We start from the raw sequence: 27,311 nt of genomic DNA, 5'->3' as shown, positions 1-27,311 counted from the left end.
TGCATGAGCTGTTTATATATTTTGGAGATTAATCCTTTGTCTGTTGATTCATTTGCAAATATTTTCTCCCATTCTGAGGGTTGTCTTTTTGTCTTGTTTATGGTTTCCTTTGCTGTGCAAAAGCTTTTAAGTTTCATTAGGTCCCATTTGTTTATTTTTGTTTCCATTAATCTAGGAGGTGGATCAAAAAAGATCTTGCTGTGTTTTATGTCAAAGAGTGTTCTTCCTGTTTTCCTCTAAGAGTTTTACAGTGTCCGGTCTTACATTTAGGTCTCGAATCCATTTTGAGTGTACTTTTGTGTATGGTGTTAGGGAGTGTTCTAATTTTATTCTTTTAAACATAGCTGTCCAGTTTTCCCAACACCACTTAATGAAGAGACTGTCTTTTCTCCATTGTATATCCTTGCCTCCTGTGTCATAGATTAGTTGACCATAGGTGTGTGTGTGGGTTTATCTCTGGGCTTTCTATCTTGTTCCATTGATCTATGTTTCTGTTTCTGTGCCAGTACCATATTGTCTTGATTACTGTAGCTTTATAGTACAGTCTGAAGTCAGGGAGTCTGATTCCTCCAGCTCCGTTTTTTTCCCTCAAGACTGCTTTGGCTATTCGGGATCTTTTGTGTCTCCATACAAATTTTAAGATTATTTGTTCTAGTTCTGTAAAAAATGCCATTGGTAATTTGATAGGGATGGCATTGAATCTGTAGATTGCTTTGGGTAGTATAGTCATTTTCACAATATTGATTCTTCCAATCCAAGAACATGGTATATCTCTCCACCTGTTGGTATCATCTTTAATTTCTTTCATTAGTGTCTTATACTTTTCTGCATACAGGACTTTTATCTCCCTAGGTAGGTTTATTCCTAGGTATTTTATTTTTTTGTTGCAATGGTAAACGGGAGTCTTTCTTTAATTTCTCTATCAGATTTTTCAACATTAGTGTATAGGAATGCAAGAGATTTCTATGCATTAATTTTGTATCCTGCAACTTTACCAAAATCATTGATTAGCTCTAGTAGTTTTCTATGTATAGTATCATGTCATCTGCAAACAGTGACAGTTTTACTTCTTCTTTTCCAATTTGGATTCCTTTTATTTCTGTTTCTTCTCTGATTGCTGTGGCTAGGACTTCCAAAACTATGCTGAATAACAGTGGTGATAGTGGACCTCCTTGTCGTCTTCCTGATCTTAGAGGAAATGCTTTCAGTTTTTCACCATTGAGAGTGATGTTTGCTGTGGGTTTGTCGCATATGGCCTTTATTATGTTGAGGTAGGTTTCCTCTAGGCCCACTTTCTGGAGAGTTTTTATCATAAATGGGTGTTGAATTTGTCAAAAGCATTTTCTGCATCTGTTGAGATGATCATATGGTTTTTATTCTTCAGTTTGTTAATATGGTGCATCACATTGATTGATTTGCGTATATTGAAGAATCCTTGCATTCCTGGGATAAATCCCACTTGGTCATGGTGTATGATCCTTTTAATGTGTTGTTGGATTCTGTTTGCTAGTATTTTGTTGAGGATTTTTGCATCTATATTCATCAGTGCTATTGGTCTGTAATTTTCTTTTTTTGTAGTATTTTGTCTGGTTTTAGTATCAGTGTGATGGTGACCTCATAGAATGAGTTTGGGACTGTTCCTTCCTTTGCAATTTTCTGGAAGAGTTTGAGAAGGATGGGTGTTAGCTCTTCTCTAAATGTTTGATAGAATTTGCCTGTGAAGCCATCTGGTCCTGGACTTTTGTTTGTTGGAAGATTTTTTATCACAGTTTCAATTTCATTGCTTGTGATTTGTCTGCTCATATTTTCTATTTCTTCCTTGTTCAGTCTTGGAAGGTTATCCCTTTGTAAGAATTTGTCCATTTCTTCCAGGTTGTCCATTGTATTGGCATAGAGCTGCTTGTAGTAGTCTCTTAGGATGCTTTGTATTTCTGCGCTGTCTGTTGTAACTTCTCCTACTTCATTTCTAATTTTATTGATTTGAGTTCTCTCTATCTTTTTCTTGCTGAGTCTGGCTAATGGTTTATCAATTTTGTTTATCTTCTCAAAGAACCAGCTTTTAGTTTTAGTGATCTTTGCTATTCTTTTCTTTGTTTCTATTTCATTTATTTCTTCTCTGATCTTTACGATTTCTTTCCTTCTGCTAACTTTGGGTTTTGTTTGTTCTTCTTTCTCTGGTTCCTTTAGGTGTGAGGTTAGATTGCTTATTCCAGATTCTTCTTGTTTTTGAGGTAGGCTTGAATAGCTATAAATTTCCCTCTTAGAACTGCTTTTGCTGCATCCCATAGGTTTTGGATCATCGTGTTTTCATTGCCATTTGTCTCTATGTATTTTTTGATTTCCTCTTTGATTATTCAGTGATCTCTTGGTTATTTAGTAATGTATTTGTGTTTGTGTTTTTTAAGTTTTTTTCCCTGTAATTCATTTCTAATCTCATAGCGTTGTGGTCAGAAAGATGCTTGATATGATTTCAATTTTCTTAAATTTACTGAGGTTTGATTTGTGACCCAAGATGTGATCCTGGAGAATGTTCTGTGTGTACTTAAGAAGAAAGTGTAACCCGTTGTTTTTGGATGGAATGTCTTATAAATAAGAATTAAATCTATCTGGTCCATTGTGTCATTTAACGCTTCTGTTTCCTTATTTATTTTCATTTTGGGTGATCTGTCCTTGGTGTTAGTGAGGTGTTCAAATTCCCCACTATTATTGTGTTACTGTCGATTTCCTTTTTTATAGCTGTTAGCAGTTGCCTTATGTATTGAGGTGCTCCTATGTTGGGTGCATATATATTTATAAGTGTTATATCTTCTTCTTGGATTGATCCCTTGATCATTATGTAGTGTCCTTCCTTGTCTCTTGTAACATTCTTTATTTTAAAGTCTATTTTATCTGATATGAGTATTGCTACTCCAGCTTTCTTTTGATTTCCATTTGCTTGGAATATCTTTTACCATCCCCTCACTTTCAGTCTGAAGTGGGTCTCTCGTAGACAGCATATATATGCATCTTGTTCTTGTAACCATTCAGCAAGCCTATGTCTTTTGGTTGGAGCATTTAATCCATTCATGTTTAGGGTAATTATCAATATGTGTGCTTCTATTACCATTTTCTTAATTGTTTGGGGTTTGTTTTTGTAGGTCCTTTTCTTCTCTTGTGTTTCCCACTTAGAGAAGTTCCTTTAGCATTTGTTGTAGAGCTGGTTTGGTGGTGCTAAATTCTCTTAGCTTTTGCTTGTCTGTAAAATTTTTGATTTCTCCATCGAATCTGAATGAGATCCTTGCCAGTTACAGTTGGTTGTAGGTTCTTCCCTTTCATCACTTTAAGTATATCATGCCACTCCCTTCCGGCTTGTAGAGTTTCTGCTGAGAAATCAGCCGTTAACCTTCTGGGAATTCCCTTGCATGTTATTTGTTGTTTTTCCCTTGCTGCTTTTAATATTTTTTCTTTGTCTTTAATTTTTGCCAATTTGATTACTATGTGTCTCGGCATGTTTCTCCTTGGGTTTATCCTGTATGGGACTCTCTGTACTTCCTGGACTTGGGTGGCTCTATTTCCTTTCCCATGTTAGAGAAGTTTTCAACTAAAATCTCTTCAAATATTTTCTGTGGTCCTTTCTCTCTCTCTTCTCCTTCTGGGACCCCTATAATGCAAATGTTGGTGTGTTTAATGTTGTCCCAGAGGTCTCTTAGGCTGTCTTCATTTCTTTTCATTCTTTTTTCTTTATTCTGTTCCACAGCAGTGAATGCCACCATTCTGTCTTCCAGGTCACTTATCCGTTCTTCTGCCTCAGTTACTCTGCTATTGATTCCTTCTAGTGTAGTTTTCATTTCAGTTATTGTATTGCTCATCTCTGTTCGTTTGTTCTTTAATTCTTCCAGGTCTTTGTTAAACATTTCTTGCATCTTCTCGATCTTTGCCTCCTTTCTTTTTCCGAGGTCCTGGATCATCTTCACTATCATTATTCTGAATTCTTTTTCTGGAAGGTTGCCTATCTCTACTTCATTTAGGTATTTTTCTGGGGTTTTATCTTGTTCCTTCGTCTGGTACATAGCCCTCTGCCTTTTCATCTTGTCTATGTTTCTGTGAATGTGGTTTTTGTTCCACAGGCTTCAGGATTGTAGTTCTTCTTGCTTCTACTTACATTTGTTTTTAATTTTGTCATATGTGGATTAGTGTGATTTATTGCTGTATCAGAGAAAAATGACAATAATAATTTTTGAAAAGATAGGATTTTGTATTCTTGTATCTGACATTGTCTTATTTTTAGATCTGTTGGTAAGTTCATGTTTTTAAAGACTCTTCTCTCTAAGCCTATGAGGCTGATACTTAATTTTATTATTATTTTTAAAATGAAAGTACCTTTAAAAAACATAAATTTATTTATTTATTTTTGGCTGCTTTTGGTCTTTGTTGTGGTGCATGGGCTTCTCATTGTGGTGGCGTGTCTTGTTGCAGAGCACGGGCTCTAGGTGCGTGGGCTTCAGTAGTTGTTGCTCACGGGCTCTAGAGTGCAGGCTCAGTAGTTGTGGCACATGTGCTTAGTTGCTCCACGGCATGTGGGATCTTCCCGGATCAGGGCTTGAACCCATGTGCCCTGCATTAGCAATCGGATTATTAACCACTGCCACACCAGGGAAGTCCTGAAACAGCCATTGTTAATACAGTTGGGTACATACAAAAATAGTTTTCCCATGGAAGCAACTTAAATGTCCACTGACAGATGAATGGATAAAGAAGATGTGGAATACACACACACACACACACACACACACACACACACACACACACACAGTGGAATACTACTCAGCCATAAAATAAGGAAATAATGTCATTTGCAGCAACATGGATGGACCGAGAGGTTATCACACTAAGTGAAGTAAGTCAGACAGAAAGACAAATACCATATGATATCCCTTATGTGTGGAATCTAAAATATGATACAAATGAACTTATTTACAAAACAGAAACAGACTCACAGATGTAGCAAACAAACTTATGGTTACAAAGGGGAAAGGGGGTGTGGGGAAGGGATATATCAGGACTCTGGTATTAGCGGATACAAAGTACTATGTATAAAATCTATAAATAACAAGGTCCTACTGCGTAGCACAGGGAACTACATTAAATATCCTGTAATAAGCCATAATGGAAAAGAATATGTATACATATATATTATATACATAATCTGAAAAAAATATATGTGTATATATATAACTAAGAATATATGTGTGTGTGTATGTCTATGTGTATATATCTATCTATATCTGAATCAGTTTGCTGTACACCAGAAAGTAACACAACATTGTAAATCAACTACAGTTCAATAAAAATGTAGTCTGCCAATCTTGAGGAGGTTTGAATGGTATATTTTTTCTCTTCATGACAACTTTATTACTCTTAAAATATATCCAATAAACTAATGTGAAATTGAGAATTTGAGTTCTTCAACCCCCCCACCGCATTGTTTATCAGCCTTGCACACTGGAGGATGCATACTGGACAGGCCAAAGAAGGTGCAGCCTCCTCTACAGTTGAGGAACTTCATCCTTACAGTTTCCTAGGCCAAAAACCTTGGAATCACCCTTGACTTCACCTTTACCTCTAATCACTTAGAAAGTCCTACTGTCCCTAGAGTCAACATACTATATTTCATCGATTTTGAGAGCAACAACCTTTCACGTTTTTACATATATAAACTCAGAATGTGCCTCACAATAAATAGCGTTTATATTCTCTCTCGCAGAGATAGTAATCCTGTCATCGTTTTCTTTGCCTGCAGAGGTGCCAACCTCCAAACAGGCAATACATCAAACTTGCAAAATGGGTGTCAGCAGCTTGGGAGAAGATGCCAAGACAATAGTTCAACACAGTATTTAATCTCTTGAAATCCAATGGCTGTGGCACTTGTAGGGAGAGGAGGAATCAGAGGCATGTAACATTGTTTTTTATATATATGTGTATAACTGAGTCACTTTGCTGTACAGCAGAGATTGGCACAACGTTGTAAATCAACTATGCTTCAATAAAAAAAGAAGTGCTTAACAACGTTCCCAAAGTGGGAGCCCAAAGGAGGCTACACCTACATAATTGCAAACCTGAATCAAGAACCCAATATCAAGACTTCTGCTTCCTGTCAAGATGAAGGGACGGGGCCTAGGCTTAATCTCCTACCCGAAACAATCAAAAAGTCAGAAAAAATTATATGAAAGGTGGGCTTTTAAGATGATAGATATAAAGCAAAGAAGGACAGTGATTCCTGAGATTCAGGAAACATGAGATGAACCCTAATATTGCCTCAGTCTTCTGCCTTGAAAGACCTCCTAGGCCATCCATGAAAGTGGGAACTTGGATAGAGCCCAGCGGATTGCCTGAGTTGAGGAGACAAAGGTAAGGGTCCAGAGATCAGAGTGACTAGAGTTTGAAGGACAGGTTATTCTCTGTGTCCAGAGAGGACAGAAGGACACAGAGACAACTCTGGAGATTTAAGAGTATTCCCTTTAGGTGTCTAGCAGCACCAACATACTCATCAGTACATGTATGTGAAAAACCAATATGAGGTCAGGAAAAGAACCACACAGACAAGGTCACACAAAATAGAACCCACACATATAGGACTGAGAATAGTATTTTATCCAGCAGCTAGGCTGGAAAATTTAATAATTCATGGGACACTGAGTACTTAGAAGGGTCTTGTCTCAGCAGCAGGGCACATTTATCACTAATCCAAACATGGCTTAGTCCACTCCTTCTTCTGATCTCCCTGTGCTATGTGGCTGCTTCCCACTAGCTATCTATTTTACATTTGGTAGTGTATATATGTCCATGCCACTCTCTCACTTCGTCCCAGCTTACCCTTCCCCCTCCCCCTGTCCTCCAGTCCATTCTCTGCATCTGTACCTTTATTCCTGTCCTGCCCCTAGGTTCTTCAGAACCTTTTTTTTTTTTTTTAAGATTCCATATATATGTGTTAGCATACGGTATTTGTTTCTCTCTTTCTGACTTACTTCACTCTGTATGACAGACTCTAGGTTCATGCACCTCACTACAAATAACTCAATTTCGTTTCTTTTCATGGCTGAGTAATATTCCATTGCATAAATGTGCCACATCTTTATCCATTCATCTGTCGATGGACACTTAGGTTGCTTCCATGTCCTGGCTATTGTAAATAGAGCTGCAATGAACATTGTGGTACATGACTCTTTTTGAATTATGGTTTTCTCAGGGTATATGCCCAGTAGTGGGATTGCTGGCTCATATGGTAGCTCTATTTGTAGTTTTTTAAGGAACCTCCATACTCTTCTCCATAGTGCATCAATTTACATTCCCACCAACAGTGCCAGAGGGTTCCCTTTTCTCCACACCCTCTCCAGCATTTATTGTGTGTAGATTTTTTGATGATGGCCATTCTGACTGGTGTGAGGTGATACCTCATTGCAGTTTTGATTTGCATTTCTCTAATGATTAGTGATGTTGAGCATTCTTTCATGTGTTTGTTGGCAATCTGTATATCTTCTTTGGAGAAATGTCTATTTCAGTCTTCTGCCCATTTTTGGATTCGGTTGTTTGTTTTTTTGTTATTGAGCTGCATGAGCTGCTTGTATATTTTGGAGGCTAATCCTTTGTCAGTTGCTTTGTTTGCAAAGATCTTCTCCCATTCTGAGGGTTGTCTTTTCATCTTGTTGATGGTTTCCTTTGCTGTGCAAAAGCTTTTAAGTTTCACTAGATCTAATTTGTTTATTTTTGTTTTTATTTCCATTTCTCTAGGAGGTGGGTCAGAAAGGATCTTGCTGTGATTTATGTCATAGAGTGTTCTGCCTGTGTTTTCCTCTAAGAGTTTTATAGTGTCTGGCCTTACATTTAGGTCTTTAATCCATTTTGAGTTTATTTTTGTTATGGTGTTAGGGAGTGTTCTAATTTCATTCTTTTACATATAGATGTCCAGTTTTCCCAGCACCACTTACTGGGCATATATCCTGAGAAAGCCATAATTAAAAAAGAGTCATGCACCACAATGTTCATTGCAGCTCTATTTACAATAGCCAGGACATGGAAGCAACCTAAGTGTCCCTTGACAGATGAATGGATAAAGAAGATGTGGCACATATATATAACGGAATATTACTCAGCCATAAAAGACACCAAATTGAGTTATTTGTAGTGAGGTGGATGGACCTAGAGTCTGTCATACAGAGTGAAGTAAGTCAGAAAGAGAGAAACAAATACCGTATGCTAACACATATATATGGAATCTAAAAAAAAAAAAGGTTCTGAAGAACCTAGGGGCAGGACAGGAATAAAGATGCAGATGCAGAGAATGGACTTGAGGACAGGGGGAGGGGGAAGGGTAAGCTGGGATGAAGTGAGAGAGTGGCATGGACATATATACACTACCAAATGTAAAATAGATAGCTAGTGGGAAGCAGTCCCATAGCATTGGGAGATCAGCTCGGTGCTTTGTGTCTACTTAGAGGGGTGGGATAGGCAGAATGGGAGGGACATGCAAGAGGGAGGAGATATGGGGATATATGTATACATATAGCTGATTCACTTTGTTATAAAGCAGAAACTAACACACTATTGTAAAGCAATTATACTCCAATAACAGTGTTAAAAAAATAAAAACTAAAGTAGATCTTTTAATAACTACCAAGTAAAATCCCTGAGTGGTTAGAAGGCATTGTGTCATCATTTCTTAATTTCAGTGGAGGCTTTTTTTCTTATTGGTGCATAAAATAATGTCACATCTTTCAATCAATGATGTCTTGGACTCAAAGAAATGCATTATACACAGAATGGGATACACTACCATGGTCCAAATCTTCCTCATTCTTGGTCTGGCTTCTTGACTGCTTTTCTTATTTCCACAGTTAGACTCACGATAGTCTATTCTCAACAGAGCATATAGAGTGATACTCTTAAAAAATGAATCAAATGAAGTCATTCCTCTGCTGTGACTTCTCACCTCATTCAGACTAACAGCCAAAATCCTTACAAAATCGTACAGTATCTGTGCCATTCTTCACCCCACCTCACAGTCTTCTGACCTTCATCACTTCTTCTAGTCTTCTTTAAACTCACTTTACTTCAGTCACTTTAAGAAAAATGTCAAGCATGCATCAACCTCAGGACCTTTGCACTTGCTTATCTCTGCCTGGAATTTTCTTTCCCCTATCTTGTGCATGGTACCCTACCTGTATCTCCCTCAGGTCCTTGCTCAAATGCCATCTTATCAGTGAGTCTTTTCTTTGTAACCTATTTAAAATTGCAATCCCCTCCAACACCTTTGGCTGGCAGCTCATCTCTATCTCTGGTTCTTTTCCCTCCCTTTCCTTTTTCCCACGATTCCTACCACCCCATGACACATATATACCTTGTTTATTTGTTTCGTCCTTTTGTCTGTCCCTAACACCAGTATGAAAGTCCCATAAGAAAAATGGATTTTTGTCTGTTTTGCTCTTTCCTGTGTTTCCAGCACCTAAAACAGTTCCTCAGCACATAGCAGGTACCCAAGAAGTATTTGTTGTTGAACAAATGAACGAGTGGCTTGTGACTATAGCCTGAGGTCAGGTGCAAGGTGGAAATTTCTTTAGAGTTTTGGGCTTTCTTTAAAAACATTCATATGTTATGTGTTTTATTATCAACAGCCTTTACCTCAAAATCTTTGAGCCAGAATGATAAACCTGGAATACGTTTACCTATAGCCATTACAAATCAGCACAAGCACAGTCTGAGAAGGAAAGCTAGGTATCAGAAGCTTCACTTTATCTTGATATAAATTAGTTTAGCCCTTGACACTCAAGGAAGAGAGAGGGAGAGCTTTTGGATACCCAGGCATTTTCAAAACACGCAGCTACATTTGAGAAGTTTGCAAAGCTGGAGACATCAGATTGATACCATATAGGCTGACTCTGGGTCTAAGTATATTCTGAGTATACCTGGAGAATACATAATATGGTACAAGCCAATAACATGTGTGAGAAAATGAGCCTTTCATTTAAAAAATCAAAAGTAAGTCAATGTAAGCTAAATCTGATTCTTTTCTTCATCATCTTGGGGAAGTAGAACAAAGTGACCAGGAGAAATGGAAAGGCTGAACGCTCTCAGTGGACAGTCTTTTCCTTCAAAAGGGGGCAGGAGTGCCTAGGTCCAGCTCTATTTCTGTTTTCTGCATTTGTATTAGGCAATAATAATATCTTTTAATACAAAGATGGCTTCTTTTTTATTCACCAGCAAATGGCACCCATTTGCTATGTCTCTCCTACTTCTCCTTTTCCTCGGGCACTTTCCACCACAGTCTTTCTCCACTCTCCTATTTTTTCTTTGTTCCCACGAGGCTTGATAACATAAGGGAAAAACTTGAACGTAAGTTCAGAAGAAAATGAGTTCAATGTGGGGAGTATGAATATAAGGACTTTGCAAAGCGCATGTGGCTGGCTTCTAGTGCTTTTTGGCGGAGAGCAGGGGAGAGAGCTGGCAGAACTCCTCCAGGCCTGCACGGGTGGAAAGCTGCTCACCTGGCTCATACACTGGGCCCCGCAGAGCAGCCTAATCTTTCCTGCCTGTGGGTCACCTCACAGTCTGTAAATGCAGGGTGGAAGGTTCTTCTGGGGGTGGAGAAAACATAAGTGAGGCATCCTGTTCAGCATCTGCTATAGATTGTGGTGAGATGCGTGCATATGCTGGGCTTTACTGATATAAATCATTTTGTCATGAGGCATCGTCAGTGCTAAGGTAAATGAATCAATCGCCTTGTGTCATTACGGATCATCATCGGGTTGTGTATTATGTAATCTACCCACTGTTGGTTTGAATAGAGCACTTTTCATTGAGGTATCTATCTGCAGATCTAGAGACTGACTTATGGCTCTCAGTTTGCTTTAGTTTCTTCTTTCAGAGCTTCTTCGCCTTTGTTCCAGTGATTCAGGCCCCAAAGGACCCAGATCACCCTTTAAACAGGAGGGTAAGAGGAATATCTATCTGAGCAGAGTGTTTGGGCTTTTCTATGAGGACAGCAAGGCAGGGGACGTGAGAGGGAATAAACGAAGGAATCTCACCATGAAAACACGCCCCAACGAGCTGCCATACAGCAGTCACTGCACGAATGCCAGTCATCTCTTTTTGTGCCTAACAGAAGTCCCTAGATTCCTAGATAATGAACACTGACTCAATTATGTGGCACAAATGATTAGAATGACCTCGACTCTTCAGTATTCCTTAAAGAGCTCTATAAAAGTGACCTTTCGTTTTTATTTTTTTAAATAAATATTATAGGGCTTTAATAGATTCTACACTGAAAAAAAATCACATAGTGACCTTTTAAATGTAACTTTTTTTTCCCCAAATATCCTGCCATGACTTCAGAGATTTACAGAAGAATTATGCCTCTATCCTCCTCTAGTTTTCATCTTCTAGATTGTTTAATTTTTCATCTAATAGGGAAAGCTACCAATGCATAACCACAGGAAAAAAAAAAAAAATCTCACCTGAATGTACTACATCAATGTCTAACTTACCTCACCCTTCATCATTCTCTCTGCTCGGGTTTTTTTTTTTTCGCTTTTCTTCAGAATAACATTTTTTACTGCCTGCAGGCGTGGTAGAATGGGGAGAGTTCCCTACGCTAGCAGCTCCGATGTTTCACGTGTTTACGTGTTCCTAGTCTTTCTTCCTGCCTCCTCTTCTTCCCCAGAGCTTCATCCATTTGGCGAGCTGCCTTTTCCTGACTACTCAGAATGTTCTCCAGCAAACAGTGCCTTTTCTTCTTGACCTACAAGTCCATTTAAAGCCATAAATCCCCCATATGTCGAGTGTTTTCCTCCAGCTAGTCAACAAGTAAAGAGGACAATACCACAGTCAATAAAGACATTCATTCTCATTTCCCAAGCCAGGGTAGACATGTTCAAAGAGGTCCTCATTAAGGACCTATTGGAGCATTCTGGATAAAGGCAAAATTGAGCTATTATGCCAAACAAGGTCAAATTATTCTAAAAAAATGCACGGCCTTGACTACGAGGGTTGTTTTATTTCTATCTGCATTTGCTGCAGTGCCTAGAACAGTGATTGTCACAGAGAAGCGTGGATGGTAAAATGGTCTGGATTCCCGGGTGACTCTGTTGTTGGGTCAGGTATCCTGAGAACATATACCACCTACCCTAGCAGAACCCAGCTGGGTAGATATTTGAAGTACCTTGCCTAATCCATGTAACTGCTTTACAAATATCCCGCCACGGAAACAGTCCGCGGGGTTTGGGACCGTCCAGAGGAACAAATAAGTTCTTAAGCTCTGGAATCAGACTCTGGGCTGACATCTTGGCTCTGACATAGTCGTATAACTCTGAGCAAGCCACATAATCTGTCTAAGCCTCAGTTATCTCACTCATAACATGGGGATAAACAGTACCTTGCTATAAGGTTGTTCTAAGGATTAAACGAGATGATCACGTAAAGTTCCCGGCATGTACACGTATAGCAGGCACACATTTATTCAGCTGCTATAGAGAGATGAGGGCACAACAGCCAATACATGGCTTCACGTAATCACTGCCCAATATTAATTCTGGAGAAACCTGTGATCAGCACCGACCAAAGGTCACCTTGTAAACGAAGACCACGTGGTTTCACCGTGGTAGGAGAGCATTCGTTCTCATCTTCCCTCTCTCTGCTATTCCACCAGACTATGTATCAGTTAGGGGTCGGGACGCAGTTCGTCCTCACACTGGGCAGCAAAGCTCACGCTTGCACAGAGAGTGTATCTAGATCCAAGTCTAGTTCTCTCCTAACGTGCCTCAAAAGCAAAGGTTTCTTCCTTGGGGTTGCAGCAGGTGACCTGACTTGTCTCACCCAAACGAATCCACAAAACAGGAACATAAATCTCTTCCCACAGTATTTTCAGATTTGTCTTCATTTTGATGGAGGTGTTATTCCCTAGTTGCAAGCCAGGGAGAAGGCCCAGAAATTGCCCCATCTCTGGAGTGTCTTACGTTTGGTTGCAGAGAGCTGGGATTTATACTGCCCTCGGACCAGCCTGCAGGTGGACCCATCTCCGTTGCAGACGCCACAGTTATCTTCCTTGATGGTGCTTCCCAGCTGGTGATCGCAGCCAACAATCTAAGAAGAAAGAGAGATGTGTAATTCAACCAGGCGCCTACTGATATGGGGGGGATCCATGGTGAGCTCCATCAGCACCAAATCATCCTCCTATCATCCTTCAGAAGGCTAAGACATGCTTTCCATGACAGGGACTGAATTAAGCTGGAATTTGAATCAGGCTAAGAAGGAAAAAATGTAGCGTGGATAAAGACATTTTCATAGTCCAAATATACGGAAATATACAAAGAGAAAGAAAGATGGGAGGGAGGGGGGAAGGAGGAGAAGGTGAGGGAGGGAGGAAGATCCTGAACTATTAACATAATGGAACCTTAATTCAAAAATAATTCCCAATGTCAATAATTATGCTTCACCCAAATCACAAAAAATACAAGTGTGAGATAACTGTAGCAGGAAAAATTTTATGAATAATCTCTATGTTCTATATGTTCCTTAGAATGTAAGATGCATAAGGGTGGGGTTTTGTATTTTGGATTCATTGATGTATTCCAAGCAACTAGAACAGTGCTTGGAAAATGGTAGGACTTCAACAAATATTTGCTGGGACTTCCCTGGTGGTCCAATGGTTAAGACTCTGTGCTTCCCCTGCAGGGGGCATGGGTTGCATCCCTGGTCCAGGAAATAAGATCCCACATGCCATGCAGCACAGCCCAATTAGCCAACAGACAAAAACAAGGTTAGCGTGCATGTGTGTGGTGGAAGAGAGGATTGACACAGAGGGCAGCAGAGATAGCCAACAGTGAGTGCCTGCTACTGACTGGCCCTGTCCTGTACCAGGCACAAGACACACATCTCATTCATTCTCAAGACAATCATGGAGGTCACGAAGCTTGCCAAGGGCACTTAGCTAATAAGTAGCCGAGTTCTAAATACATCTAACAAAACATTTGTGCTTCATCCAAATCGGGCTTAACAAAATCACAAGCCTTCATCAATTATGTGGGCAAACTCATTTGTATTCCTAATCTTTTCTTTCCAACGTTCAAGTTAAAAAAAAATGCAAATCCAAACTAAATCAGGTTGTACCTCTATAGTTCTAGTGAAATCTAACATCAAAAGACTTATTCTACTCTCAAACTACTTCAACTACTGTCTTTGACAAAATAAAATGAGATGTGTAGTGACATTTGAAGGGGCTTATCTTCACAATGTCCCCACAATCCATCCTGTCTTTCAAAAGGTTGTTAACATGAACTCTCTCTGAGGCTGGATTTTCATTTTTTGCAACCTTCAACTAATAATTGCAAACACATGTTTAGGCAAAAGTATGAAAAATACAACTGTTTACTATTGTGTTATGTATGTGCTATATTTTAAAAATGTGGTAACATGTACCTCTCCCCTAAAAGCACACAGGCATCTTTAAAAATACGTAACAAAACAACAACTCTTTCAGCAGCTGTACTTGTTTTAAAATGTAAAGATGTCAGGAAAACACAGTGCCCAAATCTTAAGTGGAGAGCGAAGGGGGGTTGGTTCCACCTCTGGGCGTTCACTGTGGTCAAGCTGCAATCGGTCTCAATATGTTCAGAAGTTACAGTGAGGCCACTTCAGAATTCACGTCAGCTTTGTCCATGCAGAGCCCAGCATGTGCTGGCTTCTTTGATGTCCTTCTCTATAACTGCAGTGAAATTATTTTCAAAATTCTTATCTGTAGATGAACCCACACATGAGCTGAGCAACTCTGCATTCATTCTTATATTCCAAGCACAGTGTGAAATGCAGTGATTGAATCCAACCATGACTGAAGTCCTGTTATGAGCCAGGCACTCTTCTAGGAGCAATCCAGTGGTGAGTTCTAGTACATATGGGTCCACCCTCATGGGACTTAGAGTCTAGTGGTGGAGGCAGATATTACTCAAATCATCACACACATGCAGAATGATAATTAGATGAAAGCTATAAAACACAGATACGGGGTACTCTGAGAGCTTAAAGTATGGGTAGATCTGTTTAGAAGGGCCACAGAAGATTTTCCTGAAGAGGAGTCTTTTGAGCTGAATTCTGAATGAGGAGTCAGACTGAACTAGATGAAAGAGAGGTGTTGCCGTGAGGCTTACTGCATCTTTTAGTCATGCCTAGATACTAGCTAATTAGAAAGTATGCAAAAACCAAAGCTGGCAAAAAAAAAAAAAAAAAAAAATCAGACTGGATTTGCCAACAAAAGCAAAAATAAACAAGGGGGGTGGGCTACGTCAAACTAAAATCTTTATGTACAGCAAAGGAGACAAAGAAACAAAATGAAAAGACCACCGACTGAGTGGGAGGAAATACTTGTAAATCATATATTCGATAAGGGGTTACTATTCAAAATATATTGATATAAAGAACTCATACAACTCAAGAGAAAATAAACCAAACAACCCAATTAAAAAGTGGGCAGAGGACCTGAACAGACATTTTTCCAAAGAAGACATCCAGAGGCCAACAGACACATAAAAAGATGCTCAGCAACATTAATTATCAGGGAACTGCATATCAAAAGCACAATGAGATATCACCTCACACCTGTCAGAATGACTATTATCAAAAACATAACAAATAACAAGTGTTCATGAGGTTGTGGTGAAAAGGGAACCCTCCCACACTGTTGGTGGGAATGTAAATTGGTGCAGCCCCTATGGAAAACAGTATGGAGGTTCCTCAAAAAATTAAAAATAGAACTATCATATGAACCAGCAATTTCATTTCTGAGTATTTGTCCAAAAGAAACAAAATCACTATCTTGAAAGGATATCTGCACCCCTATTTTCACCACAGCATTACTTACAGTAGTCAAGACAGAGAAAAAATCTAAGTGTCAGTTGACAGATGAATGGATAATCTCTATCTATCTACCTACCTACCTACCTACCTATCTGAAAAAGAAGAAAATCCTGCTGTTTGCAACAATATGGATGGACCTTGAGGGCATTATGCCAAGTGAAATAAGTCAGACAAAGACAAATATCATACAACCTCATGTATATGTGGTATCCAAAAACAAACAAACAACACATAGATACAGAGAACAGATTGGTGGTTGCCAGAAGTGGAGGTTGAGGGGGGTGAAATGGGTGAAAGTGGTCAAAAGGTACAAACTTCCAGGTACAAAATAAGTAAATCATGGTGATGTAATGTACAGCATGGTGACTATAATTAATAATACTGCATTGTACATTTGAAAGTTGCTAAGAAAGTCAATCTTAAAATTTCTCATCACAAGAAAAGAAGATCTGTAACTATGAGTGGTGACGGATATTAACTTGACTTATTGTGGTGATCATTTTACAATATATACAAATATAAAATCATTATTTTGTACACCTAAAACTAATACAATGTCAATTTTATCTCAATAAAAAGATATCAGAAGACTAAAGCATCTGATTGCCTTAGTAGGGTTGAATTCTTTGAGAAAATATGGCAATCTTAACTTAGGCAGTATTCAAAGAATCATTGACTCTACTGTTCTTGTTTGGTGTTGAAGAGAGATGACCTTACTCTTATGAGATACTCAGCTGTGTGGAAGGGCAGTGGGCATGGGAACTCATACTCTCAGGTATCTCAAACCTGAGTAGGTTTACTCCTAAAATTAAAGAAAGTTCAAGTTTTTCAAAGGATTTAACTTTCTCTGGAAAAATTTTAATGGACTCTGATATCGCTAAAGGAGCCAGAAAGGAGATAATCATGAAAATCTCTCTCTAATCCTAAAGATTTCCTTTGGTTCCAAAGCCATTTTAAGAAAAGAAGAATCCAGCTTCATAGATCCAAAGTAACAGTCATATTAGGAATAGCTAACTAGAAGGTGACATACTTTAGGGCTAACTTGGCCAGACCACCAACTTAGTGTTCCCAGTGTGGGTTTATGGACCCTAGGATATGAACCAAGTCAGTTTTAACTGGGCTTTGTTTAACTTCAGAATTGAAAAAACAAACATCTCCCTGACACAACAGATATTTTTTCTTTCTGTATCAATTCCCTTTTAAAATGCCAAAATATTTTAACTCAATTATTTTTAAGATGTGGAATATTTTATCATCAGATAAAATGTTCTTATTTTGGTCCAAGTGGAAAATTATTTGCAGTTATATCAGGAAAATCATTGTGGACATGTCTCAACCTGTTGAACTTGAAAAACTATTCATTAAAAATCAGTTAAACTATCACTTAAAGAGTTATCATTAACAATAGAGAAAAAATAAAAAGAAATACAGAAATGGCTTAGTTGGCAGGTGCAATGCCAGACTCCTCTGTGCCTTTACACATGATATTATTTCTGCCTGGAGTGCTCTTTCCCAATTCTTTATTTGGCAAACTCCTATTCATCCTTCAAATTCCAAATTAAGTGTCTCCTCAAAAAAGCCTTTTTCAGATTCCAGAATTATGTACTTTAATGGTCAATACTTCCTCAGCCTTTTGTTCATAATTCCATGTAGCAGAGAGTACTAATTGTCACCTAAAACCCATCTATCCTATTTTTCTCAGTAACAGAACTCCAATTTTATTTAGTATTCTCATTGGCTATGTCACCAAGTTGTAATTAGTGAAATAAAAGTGGGAGAGTTATGTGGGACTTCTGGGAAGGCTGCTTACAAGAAGCTGACTTAGTTGGGGAGGGTCCCTTTTGCCTGCCAGCCTTCTGTTGGCTCCAGTGGCTTTCTTAAAAAATGAGATAGTCTTGAGAATGGAAGGATGGCTGAGCCGAGAGAGAGAAAGAGCCTGGTTCTGGAACCCCACTTGGACTGGTTACATCTTGACTCTTTTTTGGTTTTTTTTTTTTTTTTTTGGTGAGAGAGTAACTCCTTTATGTGCTTAAGCCAATATTATTTTGGGGTTTCTTTTATATATAATCAATTCAAACAGCTGTATAATTTATACTGAGTTTAATCTATTAACATGTCTGTCTCCACAGCAGATCATGGGCTATTTGAGAGTCCCTGTTTTATTACTTTCTATTTTGCTGGTTAGCACAACGTTTGGCATTTGTGATGCACAATGAATGTTGGTGAATCACTGAAACACACAGCACCAAACATAATGGTTTGCTAATAATTGCAGTGTAGGTTACAGATAGGCAACCTTAGACTGCCGTCACTGATGACATACACGTGTACAAAAATGTGTATATATGTGTGTATGTGTGTTTGCATGTATCTGTGTACACAGAGAAACAGATGTACTATAAATGACAACTAGAAGCCAAACCTAAACCTCTGTCCCGGTACATGAACAAGAATTACTATAAAGGGCTAGTATTTTTAAGACACCCATGTGCACCTATGCTCATTATTCTACTGGATTTTTGTTTTTTAATTTATTTTTTCCTGTGTTGGGTCTTCGTTGCTGTGTGAGGGCTTTCTCTAGTTGCGGCGAGCAGGGGCCACTCTTCATCTAGGTGCGCGGGCCTCTCACTATCGTGGCCTCTCTTGTTGTGGAGCATAGGCTCCAGACGCGCAGGCTCAGTAGTTGTGGCTCACGGGCCTAGTTGCTCCGTGGCATGTGGGATCTTCCCAGACCAGGGCTCGAACCCGTGTACCCTGCATTGGCAGGCAGATTCTCAACCACTGCACCACCAGGGAAGCCCACCTATGCTCATTATTAATGAAATGTTATGGAAGGCAATGTTCAGGTCACTGAGTTCCCAGAACCACGCCGTTCCGGACAAAACTTTAAAGCAAGATAATGACCACTCATAACCTTGTCCACTGCATGGAATTTTTTGTAAAGGGTGGAAAACTAACTGAGTATTTTGGCCTAATGCAGCTTATTAATATTCTGCTACTAGGTGTCAGCTTGGTGGTCTAACTTCTTCCCCATCCAAAATGACTGCACAGTTTTTTTAAAAAAAAGAGACAAACTTTTTGCCCCAGGTGATATAAAAAGTGAGAAGCTCCAAGATGTTTTTCTTGTTTAGACATCATCGTCAACTTTTGCTTTTGTGTCTTGAATGTATGCTTTTTGTATACACAGACGTATACATGCATACAGACAGGCAGTTCTTTGTCTCTTGAGGGGAGCACACACACTTAACGCTGTTGATTTTTCTTCATTGCTTGTCAGGATTTACTAAAAAGGGGGAAGGGGAAACCCTCCCTCAACAAAAAACTAGAACTATAACATCCAGTCCAAGTTGGCTCACAGACTTTGAGCATGTCATGCAGATTTTAGGCATCAGGCCTACAGTATGTGCTGATAGGGGTTTCTTTCTTCACCTCACATAGCTGATAGCAAGTGAACAAGCAGAACACAAGACTGAAATTCTCTAGACACTGAAATATGTATAATAAAATGTCTGCACCAGGAGCCACAGGAGAAAGAAAGATCACTGGATGGATAATTTGGAGAATGTAAATAAACACAGTCCACAAGCAGATACCATGCCTCAGAATGACATGCTTAGATGGGTTCACGCTGGCCACGTTTCAAATGGTTTCCCGTAAGGACCTCAACTTCTAGCATCAAATACTGAGCCAGTGATGTCAAGCTTTTCTTGATCCAACACCATGAGGTAAGAAATTTTTAAATCCCTTTATTTTCAGCACTGGGCAAGACAAATAACGGAAAACGAAACTGCAAATCTGATCACAGCTGCTCTTATTTATAATTATTTAATTCAGATAGAACTTCATGGGAGAAGACTGTGCTCTTACACACATTATAACTCATTTACTATCTACGTTAATAGGGAAACAGTAGAGCTCCAAACTTATCTTTAAAAGATTTAGACATTGATTGATTTGTTTATGCTTTACCTTTTTATAAAATGATTTATAGCATATACACATGATAAAACACAATAAAACTTTTAAAAAACAAAAGAGAAAATGGGGCAAAGAGGAAAAATAAGGGTCAAAAAGGTGAGTTACAGCCAGAAACGAGAATTATATAAATGCACATTGTTAAGTCCTATACATTTTCTAGATAGGGGTCACAGATCTGGACGTGAGCTTCCTAGAAAAGAGGAAAACGTAAGCAGTGACAAGGGTCACAGCATCTACTAGATCTTTTAGATAATGTGTAGGATAATGTGTTCCTTACGGTGGACACTCAATAAATATTTATGTAATGAATTAATGACAAACTGGTTCAGGAGAATCGTAATTACTCAAAGTACTGAAATCCTAGATATGTATCTTCTGTGAGTTTTCTGAAAGACAATGCCATGCAACAACGTCTTAAGAACATCTGAGCAAATAAATCCAAGAAGTTTCAAAGAACTGGCTTTTCAATAACCACTGATGAATCCTAATGGTCAGGGAACATTTAGTAAAACCAAACCTTAAGAAACCAAAACAAATCATCCAGGTACAGAGCGTTGTGATGGTCTGACTTAATCTAAGGATAGACTTTCCAGCATTCAGAGCTGGGCTGGCACAAATACGGCACACGCGCAGCTATCTTTCCTACCAGGACCCACAGTGGACATTGCCACCCAACTGTAGCACTATTTGCCACTGAGATTTTTTTTTTTTTTTTCCCCGTATGCGGGCCTCTCACTGTTGCGGCCTCTCCCGTTGCGGACCACAGGCTCCAGACACACAGGCCCAGCGGCCACGGCTCACGGGCCCAGCCGCTCCGCGGCATGCGGGATCCTCCCGGACCGGGGCACGAACCCGTGTCCCCTGCATCGGCAGGCGGACTCTCAACCACTGCGCCACCAGGGAAGCCCCGCCACTGAGATTTTATGTGGCCACAGAACCTCTACAATCTTGTGATCTAGAAGCCAAATTCATTAGACTATGGCTGTCTTGAAGGGAGACTAAACTAATTTACTACTCCAGAGTCAGAGAAACGAACTGGCTATCTTCTAGACAATTCTCCACAAATATTTCTCTGAAGATGCATGTTTTCTGAAGATATGAATGATTTCAAGTACAGATTATAACACGAGGTTCAGGGAAGATAAACGACTTCCCCAAGGTCACATGGCTGGTAACTAACAAAACCAAACTTCCAACTTGGGATTCCTGACTATAAGTTGTAGTAGGATGCCTATGAACCATGGAAAGACACACGAGTCAATATTTAATATGGCAGTGGTGATAAGAAGGTTGAATAATGTTATCAAGATCACCACCTCCAGGGCCAGACTTACGCACAGGGGTGAATAGGTGGCTTCAAATGTAATGTGACTTGGAAGCATATTTAGGAAGTAAATGGGAAGGTACCACTTCTCATCTATACTTGTGCTCCACGTCTCTCCGATTCGAGAAAACAGGATCTCTGGTCATTCATAAAGATGCTAGTAGTGGCCCATGCGCTATGTTTAATATTTCCAAAAGCCTAATGAAAATATCTTTACCTGCCATAAAACCACATAAGGTCCTCCAAACCTCAATCAGCTCATTATACAAATAAACTAAATCCTGATCTTTATTGTACTTATTTTAAAATTGCACTCAGGTCTTTAAGGCCCAAAATGAGAAAACAAATTATTGCTTAATACATGCAGTGTTTTGAGTTGACGGAAACTTACAAAACACAAGGCCCATATGAAAAAAAATAAATAAAGGGCTCCTTTGTGTTAAAAAGTTGGGAACTTGGGCTTCCCTGGTGGCGCAGTGGTTGAGAGTCCGCCTGCCGATGCAGGGGACATGGGTTCGTGCCCTGGTCCGGGACGATCCCACATGCCGCGTAGCGGCTGGGCCCGTGAGCCATGGCCGCTGAGCCTGTGCATCTGGAGCCTGTGCTCCGTAACGGGAGAGGCCACAGCAGTGAGAGGCCCGCATACCGCAAAAAAAAAAAAAAAAAAAAGTTGGGAACCGTTGCTGTGGTCCTTTGTTTGTTGTCCGAATGCCCTTGGGAGGAGTAACACATGAAGCTGTGGATTACGCTTAAATCAAACCAAATCCACTGAGCATAAGGCATTATGCTGGCTGTTATGGTGCTGCGGGGAGTACACATAAATAATAGGCATGGTCCCAATCTAGGGTGAATGGCTTTAATCAGATCATTTCCTCAGAACAGGAGAGAACAGAAAGGGAGTAAGATCAATAAGACTAAAGGTCATAGGGGTATGGAGGAGGAGAGACACAGAAGGGAAAGCCTAGAGAAGGGAAAGAAAACTATATGCTTGCTAGACTTAGGTATAATATATATAGTCTCACTTAGTTCATTTTTTAAAAATTGAGATATAATTGACAGTAACATTATATTCATTTTGGATAACAATGATTTGTTATTTGTGTATATTGCAAAATGATCTCCCCAAGTCTAGTTAACATCATTTAATTCTTCTAGTAGCCCTGAAAATTAACTAACTTTATGTTTATTTTACAAAAATAAAACTGGACTCAAAGATTCAACAATTTGCCCAAGATCACATTAGTAGGAACTGGTGTTGCCACAGTTGAATCAATGAGTGATCCCTCTATTCTATGATGTGTGTTTCTCTTAGGGGTTAGAAGGGCAGTGGAGAGACAGGAAGAAGGAGAACGAAGATGTTTCTTTCAGCCATACCTTGTTGCCAAAAGGTAACAAGGGCATTTGAACAACAAACAATGGACTACACCAACAGTTCCCAACTTTTTAACACAAAGGGGTCCTTTATTATTATTTTTTTCATATGGGCCTACCTTAACCTACCGCTATAAGAACTAAGACTAAGCACAAGGCAAAAAGTACAATCTTTTGCATCCAGTAGCTTTGAAAGTATATCTTTAATGGGCAGGATTTCCTTTTCGAGGGAGCAACTGAATTGATTAAAAAAATTAGTTGCTTTTGTTCAGGAGCCAGACACACATGCCACGGGGAAATACTGGTAAATACACACAGGTTATTAGGCTAAACGGATGAGGTGTAGCTCTCCTACACTCTAATACACCACAATCTGGAAAAAGTTTATGTGAAGGCATTAACTCCTCCAGGCAAAGATTTTCGAAAGGGAAACTCCTCGTATGTGGCACTCTCCTCTGGGGTTTACCAATCACTGGTAGGACTTCTCAGTTTCCTTCTAGACTCATGAGAGTCCTTACAATGGCCCACAAGGTCCTGTATCAACATACAGATGGCCAATAGGTACATGAAAAGATGCTCATCATCACTAATTATTAGAGAAGTGCAAATCAAAACTGCAATGAGGTATCACCTCACACCAGTCAGAAAGGCCATCATTAAAAAGTCTACAAACAATTAATGCTGGAGAAGGTGTGGAGAAAAGGGAATTCTCTTACATGGTTGGTGAGAACGTAAATTGGTCCAGCCACTATGGGAAACAGTATGGAGGTTCCTCAAAAAACTGAAAATAGAGTTACCATAAAATCCAGCAGTCCCACTCCTGAGCATATACCCAGACAAAACCCTAATTCAAAAAGATACATGTACCCCACTGTTCATAGCAGCACTATTTACAATAGCCAGGACATGGAAACAATGTAAATGTCCATCGAGAGATGAATGGATAAAGAAGATGTGGTACATATATACAACGGAATATTACTCAGCCATAAAAAAGAATGCAATAATGCCATGTGCATGGATGGACCTAGAGATTATCATACTAAGCAAAGTAAGTCAGAAAAAGACAAATACCATATGATATCACTTATATGTGGAATATAAAATAGGACACAAATGAACCTATCTACGAAACAGAAACAGACTCACAGACATAGAGAACAGACTTGTGGTTGCCAAGGGGGAGGTTGAGTGTGGGAGGGAAGGATTGAGTGTTTGGGATTAGCTGATGCAGACTGGTATATACAGGATGGATAAACAACAAGGTCCTACTGTATAGCACAGGGAACTGTATTCAAAATCCTGTGATAAACCACAATGGAAAGGAATATGAAAAAGAATATATATATATATATATATATATATGCATACCTGAATCACTTTGCTTTACAGCAGAAGTTAACACAACATTGTACGTCAGCTATACTTCAATTAAAAAACAAAAGGTCTTCTCTGACCTCATCTCTCTCTGGCTCTCTCCCTTTGCTGTTCTTCAAACATTCCAAGCACTTTCTCTCTTAGGACAGCACTGGTTGTTGCCTCTGACTGGAACACCTTAGACACCTCTAGAGCAGTTGTCTTGCCATCTTTAAGTCTTTACCGGAAACCCTCACCTTCTCAATAATGTCTACCCTGACCAGACTATTTAAACCTGTGTCCCTCTCCTGACCCAGGTTCTCTTACCCTGTCCCATCTTTTCTATTTATTCTATGGCACTTATTTTATAATACAATATAATTTATTTATTTATAATAAGTTTCTTATTTTCTATCTCCTACTAGAACATAACACCACAAGGTCACAGTGTCTAATGATATAATGAGCAACTAATAAAAGTTTATTGAATGAATGAATGAATGAATTCAGTATATAGGTAAGGCCACAGGTGACAGGCATAGATTGTGGGTTTCAAAGAATTTTCCTCCTTGTCTTATCCTAGAACATAATAACGGCTTCCATCACTTATATTCTCTGCCGCTAGTTTCCAAAGACCAAAAACAGCTCTCTGTCAAAAAGAAAAAGATCTCTACAGATGTATCATTTTGTAGCACTGTAATCTGAGAATTTACTTCCACTTGTCACTCTGCCTGCTGTGTCTCTAGTCTTCATCCACTACTCCAGAATGGCTTTGAGCTGAGAATGCTTATTATTTTTGAGTGTCTTCCTCTGACCTCTTTTCCACTAGGCATGGTGCTCAGGGCTTCACGCCCTCTCTCTAACACCAACTCTGGACCCGGAAGCTCACTTTATACTTGATCTCCTGAGTGTCTGATTCTTGGCTCTTCCTGAGGGATGTGAGCTTGCACAGACCCTGGCCTGACTCTTGCCATTACTCTGTGTGAGCTCAAGCCCTCTGGCTGGTTGTCTGGCTGGACCAGAGCCACTGTCCTACTCTACCTACAACCCACCCGCCCCCACCTCCAGCAAAGTGTCAGGGCATCAACCTCCTCTGCGGTTAAAGGCTAAAGGAGGACTTGTTTTCATTGGAATGAGATTTTGGCCAGGTGTTCTTTTAAAGGGAGCCAGTTCTACCTTCTTCATTGTTTGAGGTAGAGAGATTTTCCTGGGCTCCTAAGAGCTTGCTTATCCTCTAGGGCAGTTCTGTGGTACTTATCTCTTTATATTATAAAGTAAATGGAAGAAAGGGGGCTGTCGATGTTGGGGGTATGAGACAGCTGATAGGAAGGGCAGTGAATTGATTAGATTGCAAACAGTTTTAAGAGTTTTTGCTGTATTGCCTTTCTTGTGATGAAGAATCGAATCCATCTAATGACTGGATAAACACCCTAAAAGGGAAAGAGAATGACTAACTCTTATTTCTAATATTTATTCAATCTTCCAGGTGCTACCGGACTGATTTTACATTTCTCCTTTCTTATTTATTTTGAGGTCTGGGCCGAATTCTTCTGCAAATTTATGGTTAACAGCATTTGGATTTTTTTGGGCATGTTGTCTTTATTTTCTAATTGAAGTATAATTGATTTATAATGTTGTGTTAGTTTCAGGTGTACAGCAAAGTGATTCAGTTTATATATATATATATATATATATATATATATATATTCTTTTTCAGATTCTTTTCCCTTATAGGTTATTACAAAATATTAAGTATATTTCCTTGTGCTATACAGTGGCATATTGTTTTTAGTTAAATGTGTCTAGTAGTCTTCAGCAGAAATCCCAAGAATTAACCTAGTATAGACCTTTGTGCATACAGACACTGGAATTCATTCTCAGCATATGGTCAGAGGACTTTTCTTTAGCAGGCTGTCTTCTCTCTCCCCAGCTTCCAAAATTAGGGTGTCTGGAGAATGCGAAACAAAATTATACAAAGGCCTGACCTCTGACCTTGCTTCTGTCTAGAAGACTGTGAAGTACCCAAGAGGGAAAGTGTTGAATTTGGCCTCACTTCACATGGCATTAACTGTAATTCTTTGTGAACTGTGGTGACATCATGGGATACTTTGACATCACTACTCAGCCTCCCTTCTGCTGCTGGGCACACAGTGCAGAGATTTTGTTCCAACACAAGAACGCTTTGTTGAGAAGAAAGGATAGCAGCTGGTCTTCTGCCCTGGTACAAATGTGGAACTTACTGGAATGTTCCTGTTCAGCAAGTCACCACAAAGTAGCCATTCTGCTCTGATGACTAGAACTCACACACATAGCTCTGGAAATTTTAATGGAAATTTACCTCTACGGAGTTCAAAATTCCACCTAGGACCATAACTCAGCAAAATTCTGCATACAATAAAGCTCTCATTTATATGTCTGGATATGTTACCTGAAGTCCATATTCCAAAAGCAGTAGCATGCTGGCTATATGTGTGTGTCAAGGCTGGAGGTATAGAAAAAGGAATAGTAAGGAGGGATGTATCTGTCTCCCCAAATAGTTCTCCTCCATTATAATTTCTCAAGTGTCTCAGATCCCCAGTCAGGAGGGCTTGTGCCATTCCTTGGTTCTCAAGTCAATTCCTGGTTACTTCCCCAAACATATTACTTTATACTAATTTGAAGCTTTTGGACTATTAGTCTTCTTCAAAGTCAGTCAAAGGTATTCTCAAATGATATATATATTTATAAATATATATATTTATATATTATATTTATTTCCTTTTCTTTTCCTGGGCTCTCTACTGCCATTTCTGTCTCAGGTAAAGCCTCAGAAAATTGAGCAAAACAGAGTTTATGCAAAAATATCACCTGTAAAATAACTCCACACTTCTGTCCCATGTGGCCCTAATGCTTACATAAGGCAGAAAAGTTTCAGATCAGCTTGAGAAACTAAAGGTTATTAATCTAAGATTATTCTCAGAGGAGTAAGTCCTAGCCCAAAACATTTGGGTGGGATAGTAAACTTCTTTTATTGAAAAAATGTGTATAATTTTTTAATTCTGTCAGAACAAACAGAGCCGTTGCAATACTCAGTTCTACCATGAGCCTTCCAGTTGGACAAAGTATTTTTTTCCCTCTGGAACATTCCACTTAAGGCCAACCAGACCATACTGTCGCATCTTAGCCTTTTATCCACGCTTTCACTTCCCTGGCCATTTCTTAACCTGGAACATCATTATTTAAACCAAGAATCTACATGTTGTACAGCCCTAAACCATGAAAAAGGCAGCATGACCTTGGTGGGGGGGAACAAATGACTCAACCTGGATGTGACGATTTATTACCAACTGCTTGTAAACATCACATGTTTTCGGTGTGTGATTCAGTTCTCTCCTGAGGATAATCAGATCTATTTTATATTGTTGTA

At 39.3% G+C, this 27,311-nt stretch overlaps 1 protein-coding gene across 2 annotated transcripts in view; it reads right to left on the bottom strand.

Moving 5' to 3' along the window:
- The window catches only part of ADAMTSL1 (ADAMTS like 1), a 1,021,102-nt gene that overhangs the window by 307,776 nt on the left and 686,015 nt on the right, over window positions 1–27,311 (bottom strand). For both annotated transcript variants that reach the window (XM_060300968.1, XM_030840590.2), the window contains one exon: window positions 12,984–13,110. In XM_060300968.1, the coding sequence (XP_060156951.1) occupies window positions 12,984–13,110 (127 nt within the window). The remainder of the gene's footprint in view (window positions 1–12,983; window positions 13,111–27,311) is intronic.

The sequence above is a fragment of the Globicephala melas genome, chromosome 6, assembly GCF_963455315.2.
Source record: "Globicephala melas chromosome 6, mGloMel1.2, whole genome shotgun sequence".
Classification (NCBI taxonomy): Eukaryota; Metazoa; Chordata; class Mammalia; order Artiodactyla; family Delphinidae; genus Globicephala; species Globicephala melas.
Note: the sequence above shows the minus strand (reverse complement) of the source record. Positions and strands in the feature narration are given on the sequence as shown.